This window comes from Drosophila arizonae, chromosome 3, assembly GCF_054131065.1.
Source record: "Drosophila arizonae isolate 15081-1271.41 chromosome 3, UAZ_ARI_1.0, whole genome shotgun sequence".
Classification (NCBI taxonomy): domain Eukaryota; kingdom Metazoa; phylum Arthropoda; class Insecta; order Diptera; family Drosophilidae; genus Drosophila; species Drosophila arizonae.
The window spans coordinates 33536701-33559241 of NC_142923.1; the positions used below are offsets into that span (position 1 = coordinate 33536701).

Sequence of the window (22541 nt, forward strand, 5' to 3'; positions counted from 1 at the left end):
AATACCCTTCACACAGAATGTAAGGCATGGGTTCTTGCTGCGAAGAAATTTCAATTTTCGTGAGCTGCTGCTTGTGCTCACAATGTGAGCCTCACATGCATACATACATATACACATTTGAGAGAGCAGAGAGCATCGAGAGAGAGAGAGCAAGGAAAACGTTGAGCATAGAGGGATCTTTTGTTCAACATTTGACCATCTCGGTCGAGCGCATGAAGCGAAATGATTGTGCTTTCGTATATTTTAGTAACCCGAACCTAAAAGTGAGGAGCCGAGCGAATACGAAGTTGTCTGGGGTGTTAACGCTCGAAAAAAAGTGTGCAAAACGGTTTACACTACGTGTCCGGTCTATGTGTTCTCTGGTTAGTGGTAAAAGTTACAACATCCCTGGCAGATGAGACGCAGAGTTTTTCGGAGTGAACGCATCTTTGAACTAGATCAAGAGTCGTTCTTAGAAGAAGAAGAGTCGTGATGTAGCCGTAGTACACAGCAGTTGTGAGGCAGTCGCCAAGTAGAGAAGACATAGAGTTGAAAGCACGGGATAAGGAAAGAAAGTAGCAGTAGAATTGAGATCGCCTGAAAAGTTCACGTTCGCGTACAAATCATTAAATAATATAAGTGTAACTAAAATCGATCTTTATAATATTATAATCTAATTAATATAATATAAATTGTAGACATTTATTGTGAACCTTATCATAGTTTGTAATTAAAGAAAATCGTTAATTTGACTCTTAAATACTCAATAAATCAAAATCCTATATATATATGTATGATTTTGATTTATTGAGTATTTAAATTAATGAGAGGTTCGAAATAACGCAGGTTTGAAATAACAAGAGTCGACTGTATATATAAATTTGTTTTTATTTTTTGTATATTTCAGCCTTTTCCAAATGATGGCTTTCCCTCTGTTATCTGCTATGACTGCCAAATAAAACTTGAATCGTTTTGGAAGTTTCGAAATATGGCACATAATTCACACTTTGCATTAAAGGAATTTTTGGCATTATCAAAATCGAGCGATATTGTAAGTATTTTGCTGTATAAATATGTGTTCTTTGCGATATTGTAAATATTTGTATTTCTTTCATTCCTTTCTTATGTATAAGCATTTATTTATTTATTTCTTAAAGCTATTGACAAAAACGAGAGTCAATTTAAATTTGAAAAAGGCATAAACAAAGTGCAGGATATAATTTGAATAGTAACACCGACCCGATGGGGGTGTTTTATTTGCCAGTCTGGCCAGCTATACCCACGTCTCACAGCCGAATATGGTCAGTGATACTAATGAAGCTATAAAAAGAAAGTGTTAGTAAGAAAACTTAAAAAAAATATATATTAAATGTAGATTTATTAACTATACCTAACATAATACTTCAAAAATTCTTTAAAAAACAAGTAAAAAAGCTCTAGTCGAGACTGCTCGACTACGAGATCCCCTGAACCCTTGGAGCAATAGATATTTCAATAATTTTTCGCGTCTTACAGCTTACACAAGAAACACGCCCACACACACACACACACACGCACGTACGCACACACAGGCATACATACACACACACGCATACAGACACACATACACATACACAAACACATACACATACACATACATACACACACAAGCACCCACGCATAGCGCCCTTTTGGCTTCATTAATGATAGTAGAAATATGAATATTAAAGTTAAGTTTACAGTCAAAGAACACACCAAGATCTTTGACTGTAAAGATGCGTCGTAAGGAAATATTGTTAATTTTATAATCAACAATTAGAGGAACGGTACGACTGAAGGTCATTGTCATACACTTTGAGCAATTTAAGCTGGTTTGCCACACACCAAAGTTGAAATGCGTTTAGGTCATCTTGCTGGCCATAGTAATTGAAATATGTATATTGCAAATTTGATATAGTATCTTTACGTGCATAATATTGTAAGGACCGGATTCCATATTTGAAATGATTTTAAAATGGGGTTAGAATGATTATATTAACAAATAATAAGTCAGAAAGCTGCAGTCGAGACTGCCCGACTACGGGATCCCCAGAACCCTTCGAGCAACTGCTATTTCAATAATTATTCGCACATGCACACACACACTCACACATACGGACATACGCACGCATAAACACGTATTGGCTGCAGAGGTAGCTTACTATGGAAAATTAATTGCTAAATTAACTGCTTAATAAACTTTCAGATTCTGAATATAAAATAGATATGCATGTATTTTACAAAGCACAAAGTCTCTAGTATTTGAAATACGCATTTTACAAATATGTTGGTGAGGGGGTGAATTAGGGGTCGGGTGTAAATTTTGAAAAAAAAATCTAAATTCTATAAAGTACATATGAATCTACATTAAAAATTTAGTGTATCTAGCTTTAAAGATGTGGGAGATGTAAATTTATTACTGGTTTCGATAATGATTTTTTAATTGATAACAAAATAAATCGACAAGTTATAGATATTTGAAGCAAATCTCGATATGCGCGTGGTATACACGAACCTAGGAAGAAAATTTCAAGTCTCTGGCCTTTATATCTTCTGAGACAAACAACAGCAAATGCTCACACACACGCACACAGTCTGGGCTTAATATGGGAGCTTAATTGTTTAATAACTTTTTCTTGTGGCGGAGTATCTTCATGGAACTTCCCGACCGAAATTAGAACATTAAAATTCGTTCATGTGCTAAAGCAAAAGTCTCTAGTATTTGAAATACGCCTTTTACAAATGGTGAGGGGAAGAATATACATTATGTCAAATAAGTACCCGGAAATTTCAAATAAAAAACAAGTAAGAACGTTGCAATCGGGCGATACCGATAGCAGAAGACTCATTCACAGCCCAAACGCTGTCAACCAGAGTATATAGTGCAATTTTCAAGTCTAGTACGCAGCAAAAAACACGGCATGATGCCATTAAAATTGGAAAATCATCGATAGCTATTGCATTCAATTTACATACATATATAATTTATACAATTTTGATTTTTATTATATATTTATATCCATACATTGGATACCGGCTTCAAGCTAACAGCAGATCAGCGCGATTTTCCTATGCTTGTGCACACACTCATCGTCTATTCTATGCGTACAGACAGAAGCGCGCCTTTTCTCACATTCTTAGAATTTCGATTGATTTCTTGACTTTCTAGCCGTTACTGTAGTTTTGTCTGATGACGCTCTCTTATTAAGCTATTCTATTTTAGCAACTGATGGCTCGAGCAAAGCAGTGGCGCGGGTGTTAAGGGCGACGCAAGTAATGTTAGAGTAGCGGAGGTTCGAACCACAGTAAAGTGTTATTTTTTTATTTTTTCATACATATTTCGTTTTTATAAAATAGATATTTTATTTGGAAGGTGCGAGCTTGACTGAATGGCACTTAATACTTTTGATTTTCTTAGTCGAATAATTTTATAAGTTTAAATTTGTTTCTTCTTAAATAGCCCTCAAATACATATACGCAAATACATACATATGTATATATAATTATATATGTAAGCCTGCACGCATAGCATCAAGCATTCTAGCCTTATACACGCGCTCATTTGTATGTGTGTATGTATGTACACATAAATGCGTGCTCTAGCATATTCTAAGAATCCCGTTGCGATTGATTTGTCTTTGCATTGTTTTTGAATTTCCAGCCGCTACACTGGCTTTTCTTTGCTATGCGGCGTCATAACAATAATGTGATTTCGTTTTAACTACTCTTGATCGAAACGACGCGGTGATGCTGTAGGCTGAAGCGCTGACGATCTTTATTTTAGCCATTTTGACAAACATGCTGTTTGGGTCGGGTGCGAGATCAAATCCCGTTGAAAACACTTTTTTATACCCTGAACCCATTGAAAATGGGAAATCAGGGTATAATGGTTTTGTGAAAAAGTATGTAACGGGCAGAAGAAGGCGTGGCAGACCCCACAAAGTATATATATTCTTATTCTGTCCGTCTGTCCGTCCGTCCGTCCGTCCGTCCGTATGAGTGCGTCGATCTCAGAAGTTATAAGAGCTAGAGAGCTGAAATTTGGCATGCATACTCGTGTGTACCATACGCAGTACGAGTTTGCTTTATTTTTTCGATAAATCGTCCGATAACTTTTTTATCGAGAATAATCGAAAAATTTATTTTGTTTTTTTAGCCTAACTTGAGCATTTTTAGACCTGGAGTCTTCAAATTTGTGTTGTATATAAAGTTAATCGATACAAAGATTTTGTAATTTACAGATTTTAGATACCACGCCCCCTTCTCCCCCAATTTGTAAAAAACGCATTTCAAGTACTAGAGACTTGTGCTTTGGAATGTACACACATATTCACCATATGATTACACTCTGAAAGTTTCATTAAGATCATTTGTTTACAAAAGAAATTATTCGACAAATAAATTCTCATAATATTGCCCACACTGCAGTCGCTGCTTACTGCGCAGTTAGCAGAGCGCAGGCTTATGCGTGCGTGTGGATGCATCTGTATGTATGTGTGCATAAAAGAAGTGCAGAATGATTAGAATATCAGATTAGAGGGTTCAGGGTATCTCCTAGTCGAGCAGTCTCGACTAGAGCTTTCTTACTTGTAAATTGCAAACCGGTTAGTGATTTTTCGAATTCTGCTATATTTTAGGCACTATTGATGCTAGAGACCTGAAATTTTGTATATATACGCGGGTTGACCACCCACGTCCAACGAGCTATGGTAGATATATGTCCGCCTATAGGGGGCGTGGCAAACCGCAAAAGGTTATGTCTCCTACAGTTTAAGAGCTAGAAGCTTCAAATAGTTAAGTTACTGGTGGCCTCCTCTATCGATGCCCCAAAAATAATTTTTAAGCCTCTTTAGGGGCGTGGCATATCGAAAAATACCCTGTAATTTTCACATTTTTTGAGCGTAAGAATTCAAATTTTGCATTTAGGTAACCGGTTGCTCGTTCTAAAAACTGGCTAAAATTGGGGAGTCTACGGCCACGAGGGACGTGACAATCGGCATTTACAGTGCCCGAATTGCGACATTTATATGCGTCAGCCATCTATTTATGTATATGTACACATAAGTAGGCTTAATAGGCATTGATAGCACGGAAGGAAACATTTTTATAAAATAAATAAAATATAAAAAAGCTAAAATAACAAAAATTTGCAATTTACAAAAAAGTGTTTTCAGCGGGATTTGAACTCGCACCCAACCCAAACAGCATGTTTGTCAAAATAGCTAAAATAAAGAGCCTACAGCCTACTGCACCACCGCGTCGTTTCGATCAATAGTAGTTAAAACGAAATCACATTATTGTTATGACACCGCATAGCAAAGAAAAGCCAGTGTAGCGGCTGGAAATTCAAAAACAATGCAAAGACAAATCAATCGCAACGGGATTCTTAGAATATGCTAGAGCACGCATTTATGTGTACATACATACACACATACAAATGAGCGCGTGTATAAGGCTGGAATGTTTGATGCTATGCTATGAAATAGCTAATGCTCCAAGGGTTCAGGGGATCTCGTAGTCGAGCAGTCTCGACTAGAGCTTTCTTACTTTTTTCTTCTTGAATATTAGAATAATCTTTTACAATTTTCATTATGTTATTTGAGGTTTGTGTGATTTCATTAATTCTATCTTGCAATACTCTATTGATGACTACTTGTTTATTATTATTTTCTAATTGCTCATTTATTTTTAAAGCCTCATGGTCACTGTGGTGCGGTGTACCGGCCAGCCATTTCCTTGCTGTTCCCAATGCATTAATTGCTCTTGCCACTCTTATGGAGGGTTTGAGTCTACGCAAGGCATTTCTGACGTTATTTAGTTCATAATTTAGCAGTGGGTACATCTAGTGTGATTAAGGGTTTTTTCGAAAGCTCCGAAGATTTTTTCGTATTCTGAAATGTCAAATACGTGAATAATTTTGAAAGTTCCGTTCTGCATTGCCGAAGTTCCTGTCTTTATCGGAATTAACTGAGAGTAGTCTAAGATTGTGGTTATACCCAGACATAGCGGTGCGAATATCCGGTAAGTTGCGTTCGAATGTTATTAGACTCATTCACGAATGTGAAATGAGTATATTGGTTTTGTGCAATGTCCGTCTTGTTGTCCGTCCGTCTGTCCGTCCGTCCGTCTGTCCGTATGAACGCAATCTATTTCGGCGCTATTGAAGCTAGAGACTTGAAATTTGGAACACATACCCGTGTATATCTCCGATTTATAAAGTGTTAAAATTTTCCCGATCCGCCCACTAGGGGCGTGGCAAATCGGAAAATGCATTTTCCGATATACCAGAAATCATGTTTGTTGAAGAACTAGAAAGCTGAAATTTGGTATGTAGGTCCGCGCCGATCACCCAAGATCACAAGCTATGGCGGATATATCTCCGCCCATTAGGGGCGTGGCAAATCGGATAAAACTGTATCTCCTAAAGTTATAAAGCTAGAATGCTGAAATTTTGCATGTAAGCTGATGTTTTAATTCTATGAAGATAGGTGAATTAAAATTATATATCTACGCCCACTAGGGGTGTGGCAAATCGGACCTGAAGATATAGTGATTTTTCGAATTCTGCTATATTTTAGGCATTATTGATGCTAGAGACCTGAAATTTTGTATATATACGCGGGTTGACCACCCACGTCCAATGAGCTATGGTAGATATGTGTCCGCCTATAGGGGGCGTGGCAAACCGCAAAAGTTTATATCTCCTACAGTATAAGAGCTAGAAGCTTCAAATTTGGATAGTTAAGTTACTGGTGGCCTACTCTATCGATGTCCCAAAAATAATTTTTAAGACTCTTTAGGGGCGTGGCATATCGAAAAATACCCTGTAATTTTCACATTTTTTGAGCGTAAGAATTCAAATTTTACATTTAGGTAACCGGTTGCTCGTTCTAAAAACTGGCTGAGGAGTCGACGGCCATTAGGGGCGTGGCAATCGGCATTTACATTTATGTATATGTACACATAAGTAGGCTTAATAGGCATTGATAGCACGGAAGGAAACATTATAACATTATAAATTAATAAAATATTAATTTATAAAATTAATAAAATATAAAAATCTAAACTAACAAACATTTGCAATTTATGTACAGCGGGATTTGAACTCGCACCCAACCCAAACAGCATGTTTGTCAAAATAGCTAAAATAAAGATCGTCGGCGCTTCAGCCTACAGCACCACCGCGTCGTTTCGATCAAGAGTAGTTAAAACGAAATCACATTATTGTTATGACGCCGCATAGCAAAGAAAAGCCAGTGTAGCGGCTGGAAATTCAAAAACGATGCAAAGACAAATAAATCGCAACGGGATTCTTAGAATATGCTAGAGCACGCATTTATGTGTACATACATACATACATACAAATGAGCGCGTGTATAAGGCTGGAATGCTTGATGCTATGCGTGCAGGGGGCTATTTAAGAGGGCTATTTAAGAAGAAACAAATTTAAACTTATAAAATTATTCGACTAAGAAAATCAAAAGTATTAAGTGCCATTCAGTCAAGCTCGCACCTTCCCAATAAAATATCTATTTTATAAAAACGAAATATGTATGAAAAAATAAAAAAAAAAATAACACTTTACTGTGGTTCGAACCTCCGCTACTCTAACATTACTTGCGTCGCCCTTAGCACCCGCGCCACTGCTTTGCTCGAGCAATCAGTTGCTAAAATAGAATAGCTTAATAAGAGAGCGTCATCAGACAAAACTACAGTAACGGCTAGAAAGTCAAGAAATCAATCGAAATTCTAAGAATGTGAGAAAAGGCGCGCTTCTGTCTGTACGCATAGAATAGACGATGAGTGTGTGCACAAGCATAGGAAAATCGCGCTGATCTGCTGTTAGCTTGAAGCCGGTATCCAATGTATGGATATAAATATATAATAAAAATCAAAATTGTATAAAGTATATATGTATGTAATTTGAATGCAATAGCTATCGATGATTTTCCAATTTTAATGGCATCATGCCGTCTTTTTTGCTGCGCACTAGACTTGAAAATTGCACTATATACTCTGGTTGACAGCGTTTGGGCTGTGAATGAGTCTTCTGCTATCGGTATCGCCCGATTGCAACGTTCTTACTTGTTTGTATTTGGGTGTGAGTTTTGAGCCTAGGCGCTTGTTTATTTTTACATAGACTATCTCCCATTGTTCGTACATAAGTTTTGGTTTCCTGTCTCTGTTTATTGTGGTAATTTATGTCATATTATTGTTTATCTAGTAGTTTGTTGGATATTATGTTCCTATTTTCTTCTGTTTTTTCTGGGTTATCCTGAACTGTTTTGCCGAAAAAAATCTCCATTGGTTTTCTTTTAGTAACTGAATGGTAAGAAGCGTTATATTCTTGTACTACTTTAAAGAGTGTATCTGTGAAACTCATATCTTTATTGTCTTTTCTTAGGCAAGTCATTCTTTCTGACAGGGTGGAGTGAAATCTCTCAATTTCTCCGTTACTTGTTGAGTTATAGGGAGGGGTAGTATAAACTTCGATACCTAGTCGGTCTTGCAGCAAAAACTTTATAGAGGTTGAATTTAAAGATCGCTCGTTGTCGATTACTACAGTTCTGGACATGCCGAAAGCAATTAGGATTTCTCTTAATGGGATTTTTATATCCTCTGCAGCTCTTGAATTTAGAATCTTGACTTGAACGTATTTTGAGATTTTATCGATGCTTGTTAAAATAGTCTTGTTTTATGTTATATAAATATCTATATGAATGATTTCGCCTGGAAATTTGGGAATTGGTGTTGCTTGAATTGCGGGATGTGGAGGGTGTCTATCATATTTTGACTCTCTGCATGTTAAGCATGATTTTGTAATTTCTTTAACCTTTTTGTGTAGTTGTGGGAAGAAACATTGTCCTAGAATTTGGGCTTTATTATACCCTGAACCCATTTTCAATGGGAAATCAGGGTATAATGGTTTTGTTGAAATGTATGTAACAGGCAGAAGGAGGCGTGGCAGACCCCACAAAGTATATATATTCTTGATCAGGGTGACGAGCTGAGTTGATTTGGCCCTGTCCGTCTGTCTGTCCGTCTGTCCGTCTATGAACGCGTCGATTTCAGAAGATATAAGAGCTAGAGACTTCAATTTTTTTTAAAATGTCCGTAATTACAGCGCGCATATCAAGTTTATCATTAAAATTCGATAACTCATCCCGATCTTTTTTATCGATAAAAAACCTTATCGAAAACCAGTTATAAAATTATATCTTCTACACCTTTATTGCTAGTCTCCAAATTTAATGTATGCTTATATGCAATTTATACAATTTCGGTTTTTGTTAAAATTTACCCCCCACCCTTAAATTCACCCCCTCACCCTCACTTTTGTAAAAAGCGTATTTCAAATACTAGAGACTTGTGCTTTGGCAATTACATGCATATCCATGTTATAATCATAATCTAAAAGTTTTATGAAGATCGTACGTCCAGAAAAAAAGTTATTAAGCAATTAAGTTCTCATAGTAGGCGCACACTGCAGCCCATGCGTGTTTATGCGTGGGTGCTTGTGTGTGTATGTGTTTGTGTATGTGTGTGTATGTGTTTGTGTATGTGTGTGTGTATGTGTATGTGTGTGTGTATGCGTTTGTGTATGTATGCGTGTGTGTGTGTGTCTGTATGCGTGTGTGTGTATGTATGCCTGTGTGTGCGTAGGTGCCTGTGTGTGTGTGTGTGCGTGTTTCTTGTGTAAGTTGAAAGACGCGAAAAATTATTGAAATATCTATTGCTCCAAGGGTTCAGGGGATCTCGTAGTCGAGCAGTCTCGACTAGAGCTTTCTTACTTGTTTTCTGATGCACTTCTATGTGCTCGTCTATGCTCTTGTGTTATAATTTTATTCTGTTCATCGACGCTCGTAATGTCTTCTACCTTTCTTTGAGTGTATCGTATTTTATAATTGGAAAGGTGAAGTGGGTAGAATTCCTGTATTTTGCCCATGATATGTTCTGGAGTAAATAAGCCGTTAATAAGTCTTGGGTCAAGTCGTTTCTTTAAAATGTCAATTAATTCGTCTTTGGTAAAGTGGGGCTGTGTTACTCTATGCCTATGGTATGTTGGGAAGGGAATTTCCAACGTTTTAATTTTCCCTTGTGATTTTTATTACTTAGAGAAAAGGTTATTGGTTGGTGGTGGATATAACTTTGGCAGTTCCATACAAGTAAATTCGAAGGTTTTGCAATGCCCAAACTGGGGCTAGCATTTCGTTTCGTTTGTTGCATAGTTCTCCTCTGTTTTTGGCAATGTTTCTTGATATAAAAGTAATGGGTCTGCCTTCTTGTACAAGGACTGCACCGATTGCGTAATTCGGTTGTTAGGTGGAATTCTTTAGAGAAGTTTGGTTATTTTAAAATTACGTCATTAGAACAAAGAGTTTGCTTTATTTTATTGAATGCTTCTATTGCCTTGTTATCTAACTTTATCTGTACTTTATCTGATGCTTTTGCTGATATACGACCATCTTCACCTCTGTGGTAAGGGGTAAGGGGTTTAGCTAGTTTTGCATAATCTTTTATGAATCTGCGGTAGTAGCCGGAGAGGCCTAAGAACGATCGTAGTTCTTTAAGTGTTTTGGGTATGGGGAATCTGGAAATCGCTTCAACCTTTTCTGGATTTGTCTTAACGCCACTGTCTGAAATGGTGAATCCTAGGAAATTTACTTCTTTTTTGAAAAATTCACACTTGTCCATTTAGATTTTCATATTAGTCTTGTAAATTCGTACTTCCCTCCGTTAACAAAATGCTGTTTTTTATACCCTGAACCCATTTTCAATGGGAAATCAGGGTATAATGGTTTTGTGAAAAGTATGTAACAGGCAGAAGGAATCATCGCAGACCCCATAAAGTATATATATTCTTGATCAGGACGACGAGCTGAGTCGATATAGCCCTGTCCGTCTGTCCGTCCGTCCGTCCGTCCGTATGAGCAAAAGGATCTCAGAAGATATAAGAGCTAGAGAGCTGAAATTTGGCATGCATACTCGTATATACCATAGGCAGTACAAGTTTATCATATTTTTTCGATAACTCATCCAATAACTTTTTATCGAGAATAATCGAAAAATCGACATTGTTTTTTCAGCCTAATTTGAACACTTTTATACCTGGAGACTTCAAATTTGCGTTTTATCTAAAGTAATGAATACAAAGATTTTGTAATTTACAGATTTTGGATGCCACGCCCCATTCGCCCCCAATTTGTAATAAACGCATTTCAAGTATTAGAGACTTGTGCTTTGGAATGTACACACATTTTAGCCATATGATTACGCTCTGAAAGTTTTATTAAGATCGTATGTCTACAAAAGAAATTATTTTACAAATAAATTCTCATAATATTGCCCACACTGCAGCCCAAGCGCAGCCGCTGCTTACTGTGCAGTTAGCAGAGCGCGTGCTTATAAGTGCATGTGTATGTATGTGTGCATAAAAGAAGTCCAGAATGATTATAATATCAAATTGGAGGGTTCAGGGTATCTCCTAGTCGAGCAGTCTCGACTAGAGCCTTCTTACTTGTTCTATGTCTGCCTCCTTCAAGAAGAATTTATTGTCCCCTAAGTGGGCTATGATGTCCCCTATTTCTGGCATGGGGTATCGGTCGGAGACTGTGACCAAATTTAGCTTGCGATAATCAATTACTAGTCGGTATATCTTTTGTCCTGAGGCATCAGATTCCTTTGGTACGATCCATACTGGAGCGTTATACGGTGATCTAGAGGGTCTAATGTCTTCGTCGTCAAGCATTTCGGATATCTGCTTTTCGACTTCTTGCTTTAGAGCAATAGGATATGTGCCTGCTGTAAACCGGAGTGTCGGTATTGGTGCGGATCTCTCCTACTACTTTAGTCGTGTAAGTTAATTTTTGGTCTGGGTCTGCAAATAACGGTTTAGGTTCTTGAATTAGTCGATCTATTATCTTTTTCTGGCTATCGGACATATGATTTGTTCGGACCTTTATATTGTTAGCTGCTTGTGCAGGTAATTGTTTAATACGGAATTTATTAATGCCATTCACTATTAGGATATCATTCCTGACATCAATAACAACATTGATAGAATACCATGAAAAGTTTTGTAGAGTGGGCATTACGAAAAATCTTATTGGAGTGTTGAGGTTAAAAATATTCAAAAATATATGATGGGATATGGCTGTTTTTCCGCCTATAGAATTAGCGAAAAAAGATTCTCTGCTCTTTTTTGCGTTTGTTATTTGCATATGCTTTTGCGTAAGCGTTAGCCGCATCATCTACGTTCTGCACTTGGGATTCCCCAGTGTTAATGTGAAATTTTCGCTGTTGTTTGGATGGGTTTTCTGCCCTAGAAGATAAGGGTCTTTTCCCAGCAAATTGGTCATTATTTGGCCTATTCATATAATTCACATTCCTGGTTCTGGTAGACGAGTCCATTGGTTCCATTGGTTGTGGAGCCGGTTGTGGTTTTGGAGCTATTGGTCTTGGTGGTGCGTTAATGAACTGTAGTGGTTTTTGGTGTATGGGTGTTGGTATGAAACCTGAATTCTGGGAGTAAACTTAGGCTTTGGTGGATAGTATAAGTCCGGATTGAAGTTGGTTTGATTTAAGACATGTGGGTTATTATATCGAAATGAAGATTGAGTAATTTTATTTTGATGATTGTTCTTCGGAGGAAGCGAAGGGGCTCTTATGGGATTAACGGAATTTCTCATATAAATGCCGCATTTCGGCTAATATGAATGCCAATTGCCACGCCCCTAGTGGCCGTAGACTCCTAATTTTTGGCCAGTTCTTAGAACAAGCAACCGGTAACGGTACGGTACGGACAGACGGACAGAGCTAAATCGACTTAACTTGTCGACCTGATCAAGCATATATATACTTTATGGGGTCTGCCACGCCTCCTTCTGCCTGTTATATATATTTAACAAAGCCATTATACCCCGATTTCCTATTTTCAATGTAAAAACAAAGAGGAATAAAATTATTTTTGAGCTCATCAACCAATAAAATAAGCAACTCTGCAGGGCACGAAAATAAACACGTCTCTCTCCTTGCAATTCGGAACATATACTCGTATATACCCTCAATGTATGAAGTGTTAAAGATTTCCCAATCTGTCCACTAAGGGCGTGACAAATTATAAAATCCATTTTCCAATACGCCAGAAATCAAAGTTATTGAAAAGATAGGAATCTGAAATTTGGAATATGAATCAAAATGCAATGGCGGCAAATCAGATAGAACTGTGTCTTCTACAGAACGTTCGAACGCTTACATTGGAAGATTCTATAAGATCGGTGATTAAATTATGTGCCCACGCCTACTGGGGCGTGGAAAATCGAATCTAAAGATATAATGAGCCATTAGCCATTGGGCTCGAATATAATCATATCTTGTACTGACGAACTAGAGTGCTCATATTTTTTGTGAATTTTATAGAATAAGTTTACATTTGTCTTTTATACACTTTCGATTTTTGTTATATTTCATAATACATCTAACAATCCTATTTTTTTTTTTTTTTTTTTTTTTTTTTTTTTTTTTAGAATTCAAACATTTTGGAATTAAAACTGGATGAGATTTTGAAGTCTTCATCAGAAGCAATTGCTGCAAAAGCACTGACTGAATTGAGCAAATCATCAAAAACTAGATACAGCCAACAACAAGCCCTTCATGACGAAGGTTTTCAGTCTAGTAAGAAAAAAGGAACCGGAAAAGAAATGAAAGACAGTCGAGAGCATATAATATATTCAAATTTGATCGAAAACCCACAACAGTCTTTTGACAAAAATGAATCTGAGTCACTAGCTCAAGCTGTCACACAGAATCCCAAAGAAGCAGATGGTACTTTTGAAGTAAATACAAATGTGGACTTACATAACAATGTTTCAGATATCGAGCAATATAAGAATTTGCAGCAGCAATTAGAAACTGCGGCAGTGCTTATGACTATAAGTAAAAAAATTGTCATATCACCTCCATGCTCGAATCGTCAATCTCCATGTCTTTCTGCAGTTGTAAATACAAGTATTAAAAGTTCTGTGATAAAATCAAAACGTCCATCTATTAATAATGATATACAGGATGGGGTTGAAATAGACTTATCTGTTAAAAAACCGAAAAGTTCATATAGCAGTAAACTGAATATAGTCCCTACAACAAGTAACTTTTCTCATCCTCATATACTTGCTGCTGATATAAACCCGTTAATCACCGATGACAGCTTTAAGAAGTGTAGTATTACTCTTAATGAAGTTGGACCGTCTAACTACCAATTGAATACAAAAAATCTGCAACCCGAAAGTATTGCTGCATCTTGCCTATCGGCCTCGGAAGACAGTTCTGATTCTCATAAATTAGAGATGGACATTGCATCTACTATGTATGACAGAAAGACTCCGGAAAGTGTAAATTCGGATCATGCCACAGATGCTGCTACAACTCAACTCTGGCAAGCATTAGCTCGTTCAGCAGGTAAGTTCAAATAATATAAAGTTCAAATAATTATAAATATTCATAAATGATATATATATTCGTGGATACCGCCGTCTAATGTATAACTTTTCTTATAAATGTACTATCTTCATAAAACTTTCAAATCGTGATTCTAACATTAAAGTTTATTTATTATACCCTGAACCCATTTTCAATGGGAAATGAGGGTATAATGGTTTTGTTGAAATGTATGTAACAGGGAAAAGGAGGCGTGGCAGACCCCACAAAGTATATATATTCTTGATCAGGGCGACGAGCTGAGTTTATTTGGCCCTGTCCGTCTGTCCGTATGTATGAAAGCGTCGATTTCAGAAGATATAAGAGCTAGAGACTTCAAATTTTGTTTATAAGCAATTTATACAATTTCGGTTTTTGTCAAAATTTACCCCCCACCCCTAAATTCACCCCCTCACCCTCACTTTTGTAAAAAGCGTATTTCAAATACTAGAGACTTGTGCTTTGGCAGTTACAAGCATATTCATGTTATAATCATAATCTGAATGTTTCATAAAAAAAGTTATTAAACAATTAAGCTCTCATAGTAAGCGCACACTGCAGCCCATGCGTGTTTATGCGTGGGTGCTTGTGTGTGTATGTGTTTGTGTATGTGTATGTGTGTATGCGTTTGTGTGTGTATGCGTGTATCCAAAGCACAAGTCTCTAGTATTTGATATACGCTTTTTACAAAAGTGATGGTTAGGGGGTGAATTTAGAGGTGGGGGGTAAATTTTAGCAAAAACCGAAATTGTATAAATTGCATATAAGCATACATTTGGAGACTCTAGCAATAAAGGTGTAGAAGATATAATTTTATAACTGGTTTTCGATAAGGTTTTATATCCATAAAAAAAGCTCGGGATGAGTTATCGATTTTTAATGATAAACTCGATATTCGCACTGTAATTACGGACATTTTAAAAAAAATTTGAAGTCTCTAGCTCTTATATTTTCCGAAATCGACGCGTTCATACATACGGACAGACAGACGGAAAGGGCCAAATCAACTCAGCTCGTCACCCTGATAAAGAATATATATACTTTGTGGGGTCTGCCACGCCTCCTTCTCCTTATTACATACATTTAACAAAACCATTATACCCTGATTTCCCATTGAAAATGGGTTCAGGGTATAAAAAGAAAGTGTTAGTAAGAAAACTTAAAAAAAATATTAAATTTAGAATTATTAACTATACCTAACATAATACTTAAAATAATTCTTTAAAAATAAAAATAAATAAATAAATAAATAAAAAAGAAAACAAAAACAACCATAACAAGTAAGAAAAGTCTAGTCGAGAGTGCTCGACTAGATACAACCCTGAACCCAACAAATAAAAATGCCCATTTAGTATGGCTGAAATTTCAATTTTGATGTATTTAAACATATAAATAAAATACAAAACTCATTTATGAAAATATAAAAATATTTTGAAACAATTAAAAAAGTTAACATAAGTTGCGCCGAGCGGGATTCGAACCGCGACTTCTCAATCGAGCGTCATGCAGCTAACACACTACACCACCTCACCTCTGCAAGTGGCGCTGACAAAACTCAAATAGATTCACTGCTACAGCGCCATCTACCAAAACTAAACAAAACTAACTGCTGATGTGATTCTAAGAATCTGCTAGAATAACCAAACTATTAAAAACGCACATTAAGTATGGCTAAAATTTAAATTTCGGTGTATTTAAAAATATAAATTAAATAGAAAACTCATTTAATAAAATATAAAAATATTTTGAAACAATTAAAAAAAATTAACATCAGTTTCACCGATCGAGATTCGAAACCACGACTTCTCGATCGAGCGTCATCTCACTTCTGCAATTGGCGCTGGCAAAACTCAAAGAGATTCACTGCTGCAGCGCCATCTACCAAAGTTTAACGAAATTAACAGCTGATGTGATTCAACGAATGTTTCTAGAAGTTTGAATGTCTGTGTACACACCCATACGATGCTGTTGTAGCTGCTGCACGTGCGTTTGTCAATTGGCCAAATATTTGATGACTTTTTATTAATTTTTGACTGAATAATGAATAATGAAACTTTCAGCATATGATCTACATATTATATTGAATATTTTAGAAATTAAAAAAATAAAAAATCATTCACAATTAGCTATACTCGATAAAAACATAACGGGATGATTTATCGAATTTTAAAAGCAAACTCGACGTCTGCGCTGTATATACGGTCATTTAAAAAAATTTACGTCTCTTGCTCTTATATCTTCGGAAATCGACGCGTTCAAACATACGGACGGACGGACAGACGTACAGACAGACAGACGGACAGGGCCAAATCGACTCAGCTCGTCGCCCTGATCAAGAATATATATACTTTGTGGGGTCTGCCACGCCTCCTTCTGCTTGTTACATACATTTCAACAAAACCATTATACCCTCATTTCCCATTCAAAATGGGTTCAGGGTATAAAAAAAAAAAAAATAAATAAAATAAAATACAAGTAAGAAAGTTCTAGTCGAGACTGCTCGACTACGAGATCCCCTGAACCCTTGGAGTAATAGCTATTTCAATAATTTTTTTGCGTCTTTCAGCTTACACAAGAAACACGCATACACACACAAACGCATACACACACAAACGCATACACACACAAGCACCCACGCATGGGCTGCAGTGTGCGCTTACTATGAGAACTTAATTGTTTAATACCTTTTTTTTATGGACGTACGATCTTCATGAAACTTTTAGATTATGATTATAACATGAATAAGCACGTAATTGCCAAAGCACAAGTCTCTAGTATTTGAAATACGCTTTTTACAAAAGTGATGGTGAGGGGTGAATATAGAGGTGGGGGGTAAATTTTAGCAAAAACCGAAATTGTATAAATTGCATATAAGCATACATTAAAAAATTGGAGACTCTAGCAATAAAGGTGTAGAAGATATAATTTTATAACTGGTTTTCGATAAGGTTTTTTATCGATAAAAAAAAAGGATCGAGATGAGCTATCAATTTTGAATGATAAACTTGGTATCCGCGCTGTAATTACGGACATTTTAAAAAAGTCTCTAGCTCTTATATCTTCTGAAATCGACGCGTTCATACATACGGACAGACGGACGGACAGGGTCAAATCAACTCAGCTCGTCACCCTGATCAAGAATATGTATACTTTGTGGGGTCTGCCACGCCTCCTCCCTGTTACATACATTTCAACAAAACCATTATACCCTGATTTCCCATTGAAAATGGGTTCAGGGTATGAAAAATAAATTAAAAAGAATTTAGTATAGAAAAAGAAAAATGAAGGTATTAAAAGATGTTGCAAGAAAAGTTAATACAAAGAATAATAAATAATAAAAAGAAAAGCCAAAATAGAATATAGGATAGAATTGAGAAAACACTACACAACAACGAAAATGTATACTTATGCCTGGGCATTGTTAGCTGAAAGACGCGAAAAATTATTGATATATCTATTACTCCAAGGGTTCAGTGGATCTCGTAGACGAGCAGTCTCGACTAGAGCTTTCTTACTTTATGGGGGCTGCCACGCCTCTTTCTGCCGGTTACATACATTTAACAAAACCATTATACCCTGATTTCCCATTGAAAATGGGTTCAGGGTATAAAAAGGGAAAAAAGCTATGGACCCAAATGGCTACCCTGAGGTACACCAGACGAAACAAAGTTAAGTTTAGACAGAGCTGTTCTCAGCAAGACTCTTTGGGTTCTACCCATTAAATAGGATGAAATCCAAGACACAAGTCTAGGTGAAAAAGCGTTCAAGCTTAAGAATTAGTATGTGATGATGTACTGAGTCAAATGATTTACTGAAGTCAGTCCAAATAACATCAGTTTGCATTTTGTTAGAAAAGTGTTATTAACAAGCGAAGTAAACTCAAATTAGAGGACGTTGAACGATTTTCAACAAAACCATGTTGAGATGGTTGAATAATCGATTTGCAAAAATGCTGCAAGGCCGATGTTATGATTTTCTCAAATAACTTCGGAGTAGCAGATAATTTCGCAATGCCTCTATAATTGAAAATATCAGATCTTCCACCTTTTTATACTCTGAACCCATTTTCAATGGGAAATCAGGGTATAATGGTTTTGTTAAATGTATGTAACAGGCAGAAGGAGGCGTGGCAGACTCCATAAAGTATATATATTTTTGATCAGGGCGACGAGCTAAGTTGATTTAGCTCTGTCCGTCGGTCCGTCCGTCCGTCTGTCCGTCTGTCCATATGTTTGAACGCGTCGATCTCAGAAGATATAAGAGCTAGAGACTTCAAATTTTTATACCCTGAACCCATTTTCAATGGGAAATCAGGGTATAATGGTTTTGTTGAAATGTATGTAACAGGGAGAAGGAGGCGTGGCAGACCCCACAAAGTATATATATTCTTGATCAGGGTGACGAGCTGAGTTGATTTGGCCCTGTCCGTCTGTCTGTCCGTCTGTCCGTATGTATGAACGCGTCGATTTCAGAAGATATAAGAGCTAGAGACTTCAATTTTTTTTTTTTAAATGTCCGTAATTACAGCGCGCATATCAAGTTTATCATTAAAATTCGATAACTCATCCCGATCTTTTTTTATCGATAAAAAACCTTATCGAAAACCAGTTATAAAATTATATCTTCTACACCTTTATTGCTAGAGTCTCCAAATTTTTAATGTATACTTATATGCAATTTATACAATTTCGGTTTTTGTTAAAATTTACCCCCCACCCTTAAATTCACCCCCTCACCCTCACTTTCGTAAAAAGCGTATTTCAAATACTAGAGACTTGTGCTTTGGCAATTATTTTGCATGCATATCTATGTTATAATCATAATCTGAAAGTTTCATGAAGATCGTACGTCCATAAAAAAAGTTATTAAACAATTAAGTTCTCATAGTAAGCGCACACTGCAGCCCATGCGTGTTTATGCGTGGGTGCTTGTGTGTGTATGTGTATGTGTGTGTGTATGTGTATGTGTGTGTGTATTTGTTTGTGTATGTATGCGTGTGTGTGTGTGTCTGTATACGTGTGTGTGTATGTATGCCTGTGTGTGCGTACGTGCCTGTGTGTGTGTGTGTGCGTGTTTCTTGTGTAAGCTGAAAGACGCGAAAAATTATTGAAATATCTATTGCTCCAAGGGTTCAGGGGATCTCGTAGTCGAGCAGTCTCGACTAGAGCTTTCTTACTTGTTTTTCCTAGGTCCGTGTATAGCACGCGCATATCGAGTTTTGCATTAAATATCGATAAATTGCCCCGTTATTTTGTTATCGATTAAAAATATTATCGAAAACCAGTAATAAATTTATATCTCCTACATCTTTAAAGCTAGAGTCTCATTGCATACAATTTCTGCATTGTATACAATTTCTGGTTTTGTCGAAATTCACCCCCACCTCTAATTCACCCCCTCACCCACACATTTGTAAAAGACGTATTTCAAATACTAGAGACTTGTGCTTTCACAAATACATTTATATCCAAGTTTCATGAAGAAAGTACATCCACAAGAAAAGTTATTGAACAATTAGGTTCCTATAGTAAACCACCACTGCAGCCAATGCGTGTTTATGTGTGCGTGCGTATCTCTGTGTGTGTGTGCGTGTGTGTGTGTGTGTATGATGTGTGTGTGTATGCTTGTATGTGTATGCTTGTGTGTGTATGCTTGTGTGTGTATGCGTGTGTGTGTGTGTGCTTGTGTATATCTTGTGTAAGCAGAAAGACACGAAAAATGATTGAAACGGCTATTACTGCAAGGGTTCAGGGGATCCCGTAGTCGGGCAGTCTCGACTACAGCTTTCTTACTTGTTTATATAAAGGAATAATGAAAGATTCTTTCCAAATTGACAGAAGTATCCAAGGACAGTTTAACAATTTTAGTAATTGTGACTGAGAGAAAGATGATTTCCATGTCTTAATGGCTGCAGCCATAGAGGCTGCAGAAACTTTAGGAGTATTTATAGACCCATATTCAGGAAGTGAATATTGATATGAGTTGCTGTAGAGATCAGCAGAAGAATAAGTGGATTGAAAAAAATCAGCAAATAGATCAGAGGAATTCTGGTCATTGCAAGTTTTTTCACCATCAAGGACAAATGAGGACGGCAACCAAGATTTACGCTTCGAGTTTACAAAAGAGTTAAATTGTTTGGGATCGAGCAAACTGACGTTTGCAACGTATGAGATAATTCTCATAAACAGCTCGAATTTAAAAGATTGAAGTTTGACTTGGCAATGGAATATTTTGACCAGTCAATACTTGAACCAGACTTTTTATAATTTTTAAAACATTTAGTTTTAATGTTTCTCAAGTTCGAAAGAGTCTAGAAGTCATTGGAGTATTAGTGGGAGGATTATCAACAGTTAATAAAACCTCTAAAGTGGGGTGATGTATGTCTTCTGGTAAGCAGAAAGGAGTTGATCTCGCGACATTAATAACCGAATCATGATTAACAAACACAAGATCTAGAGTGCGATTTATATGGTTTAAAATACAAGAAGCAAGTCTCTATCATTTACATGGTCATAAACTTCTTTAATACAATTAATATGTTGAGCATAAACTTGTACATCAGAAGAGGGAGGGATATAAGAAAATGTGATAAACAATGAGCACGATTGGAGAGTTAATTTAACCCCTTTTATCTCCGCATCATGAAGGGACGAAAAGGTAAACGATTCAGAGAAGATAATAGATTTAACGGCAATTAACACACCATCCCCTCTGCGAACCGAACGATCGAATCTATAAGTAGTGAAATTACCTGAAAGGATTTCACTATTATGAATATTATTACTTAGCCAGGTTTCAGTGAATGCAATAATATCATGTTGTACACTGAAACTGTACATGAGGTGGCCAGAAATTAGGATCACATAAAGTTTTAAAATATTCTACCGGCACACTAATCTTGAAAGAAGCAATTTCGAAATTGCGAAACTAAACTTCGATATAAAAACATTAGCCGAAGTCTGGCTTGCAATAAAAGCAGATACTGCCTCACATGTCATATCAGATGAAAGCCTAGATAAAAATATTTGCTTTCGAGGAGAGACGACAGATAAGGTGATGCCCGGAGTGGCTGACTTATTGTCACTCTTTGTTTGAGCAACAAAAGAAGTAGCATCCAAATTTGGGACAGGGGCTTCAGTTTCAATAGAAGCCTCAATAGGAGAAACAGATGGGACAAGGTGAAGGAGGATCTAGAGAATTTGGAGCCGACGACAAACAGAAGCGCAAGGTGAGGGAGGAGCAAGCGAATTAGGTGACGGTACTATTACAAAAGGAGTTACCGACAACAAAGGAGTCTCCAATTGAGAGAGAGGACTTTCAAAGCCATACTGATTTAATATTTAAAATCTTTAATAATAGAAATCTTCTTCAGTTTTAAAAATTGAGCCCTCACAGCACTATACATTTTAGAAAAGTTTATCTGTTTTTCCAAGCAAATCGGACAAGACCAGCGTACGCCTCCACTACCAGCTTTAATAGTAGACATAATCTTGTCATATTCACGCCCAGTAAGACCTACACAATTAGTATGCATCATGTTATCACACAGCCAGTAACTTATAAATTGTGCTTGTGCAGAATCAACTGCCTGCCTGAAAGTGCAAACTTTTTTGCATCAACTCATATTGGCAATTGGGATAGATTACAAAATTACTGAATATAAACAGAAATGTAAAAAGTAAGAACGTTGCAATCGGGCGATACCGATAGCAGAAGACTCATTCACAGCCCAAACGCTGTCAACCAGAGTATATAGTGCAATTTTCAAGTCTAGTGCGCAGCAAAAAACACGGCATGATGCCATTAAAATTGGAAAATCATCGATAGCTATTGCATTCAAATTACATACATATATAATTTATAAAATTTTGATTTTTATTATATATTTATATCCATACATTGGATACCGGCTTCAAGCTAACAGCAGATCAGCGCGATTTTCCTATGCTTGTGCACACACTCATCGTCTATTCTATGCGTACAGACAGAAGCGCGCCTTTTCTCACATTCTTAGAATTTCGATTGATTTCTGGACTTTCTAGCCGTTACTGTAGTTTTGTCTGATGACGCTC

The 22541-nt window shown here is 36.7% G+C and overlaps 1 protein-coding gene across 3 annotated transcripts in view; it reads left to right on the top strand.

The window, feature by feature from the left end:
- GATAd (GATA zinc finger-domain containing protein GATAd) overlaps positions 1-22541 on the top strand; it is a 101808-nt gene that overhangs the window by 46001 nt on the left and 33266 nt on the right. For all 3 annotated transcript variants that reach the window (XM_089465666.1, XM_089465665.1, XM_089465664.1), the window contains exons 2-3: positions 887-1030; positions 13524-14451. In XM_089465666.1, coding sequence (XP_089321792.1) covers positions 887-1030; positions 13524-14451 — 1072 coding nt within the window. The remainder of the gene's footprint in view (positions 1-886; positions 1031-13523; positions 14452-22541) is intronic.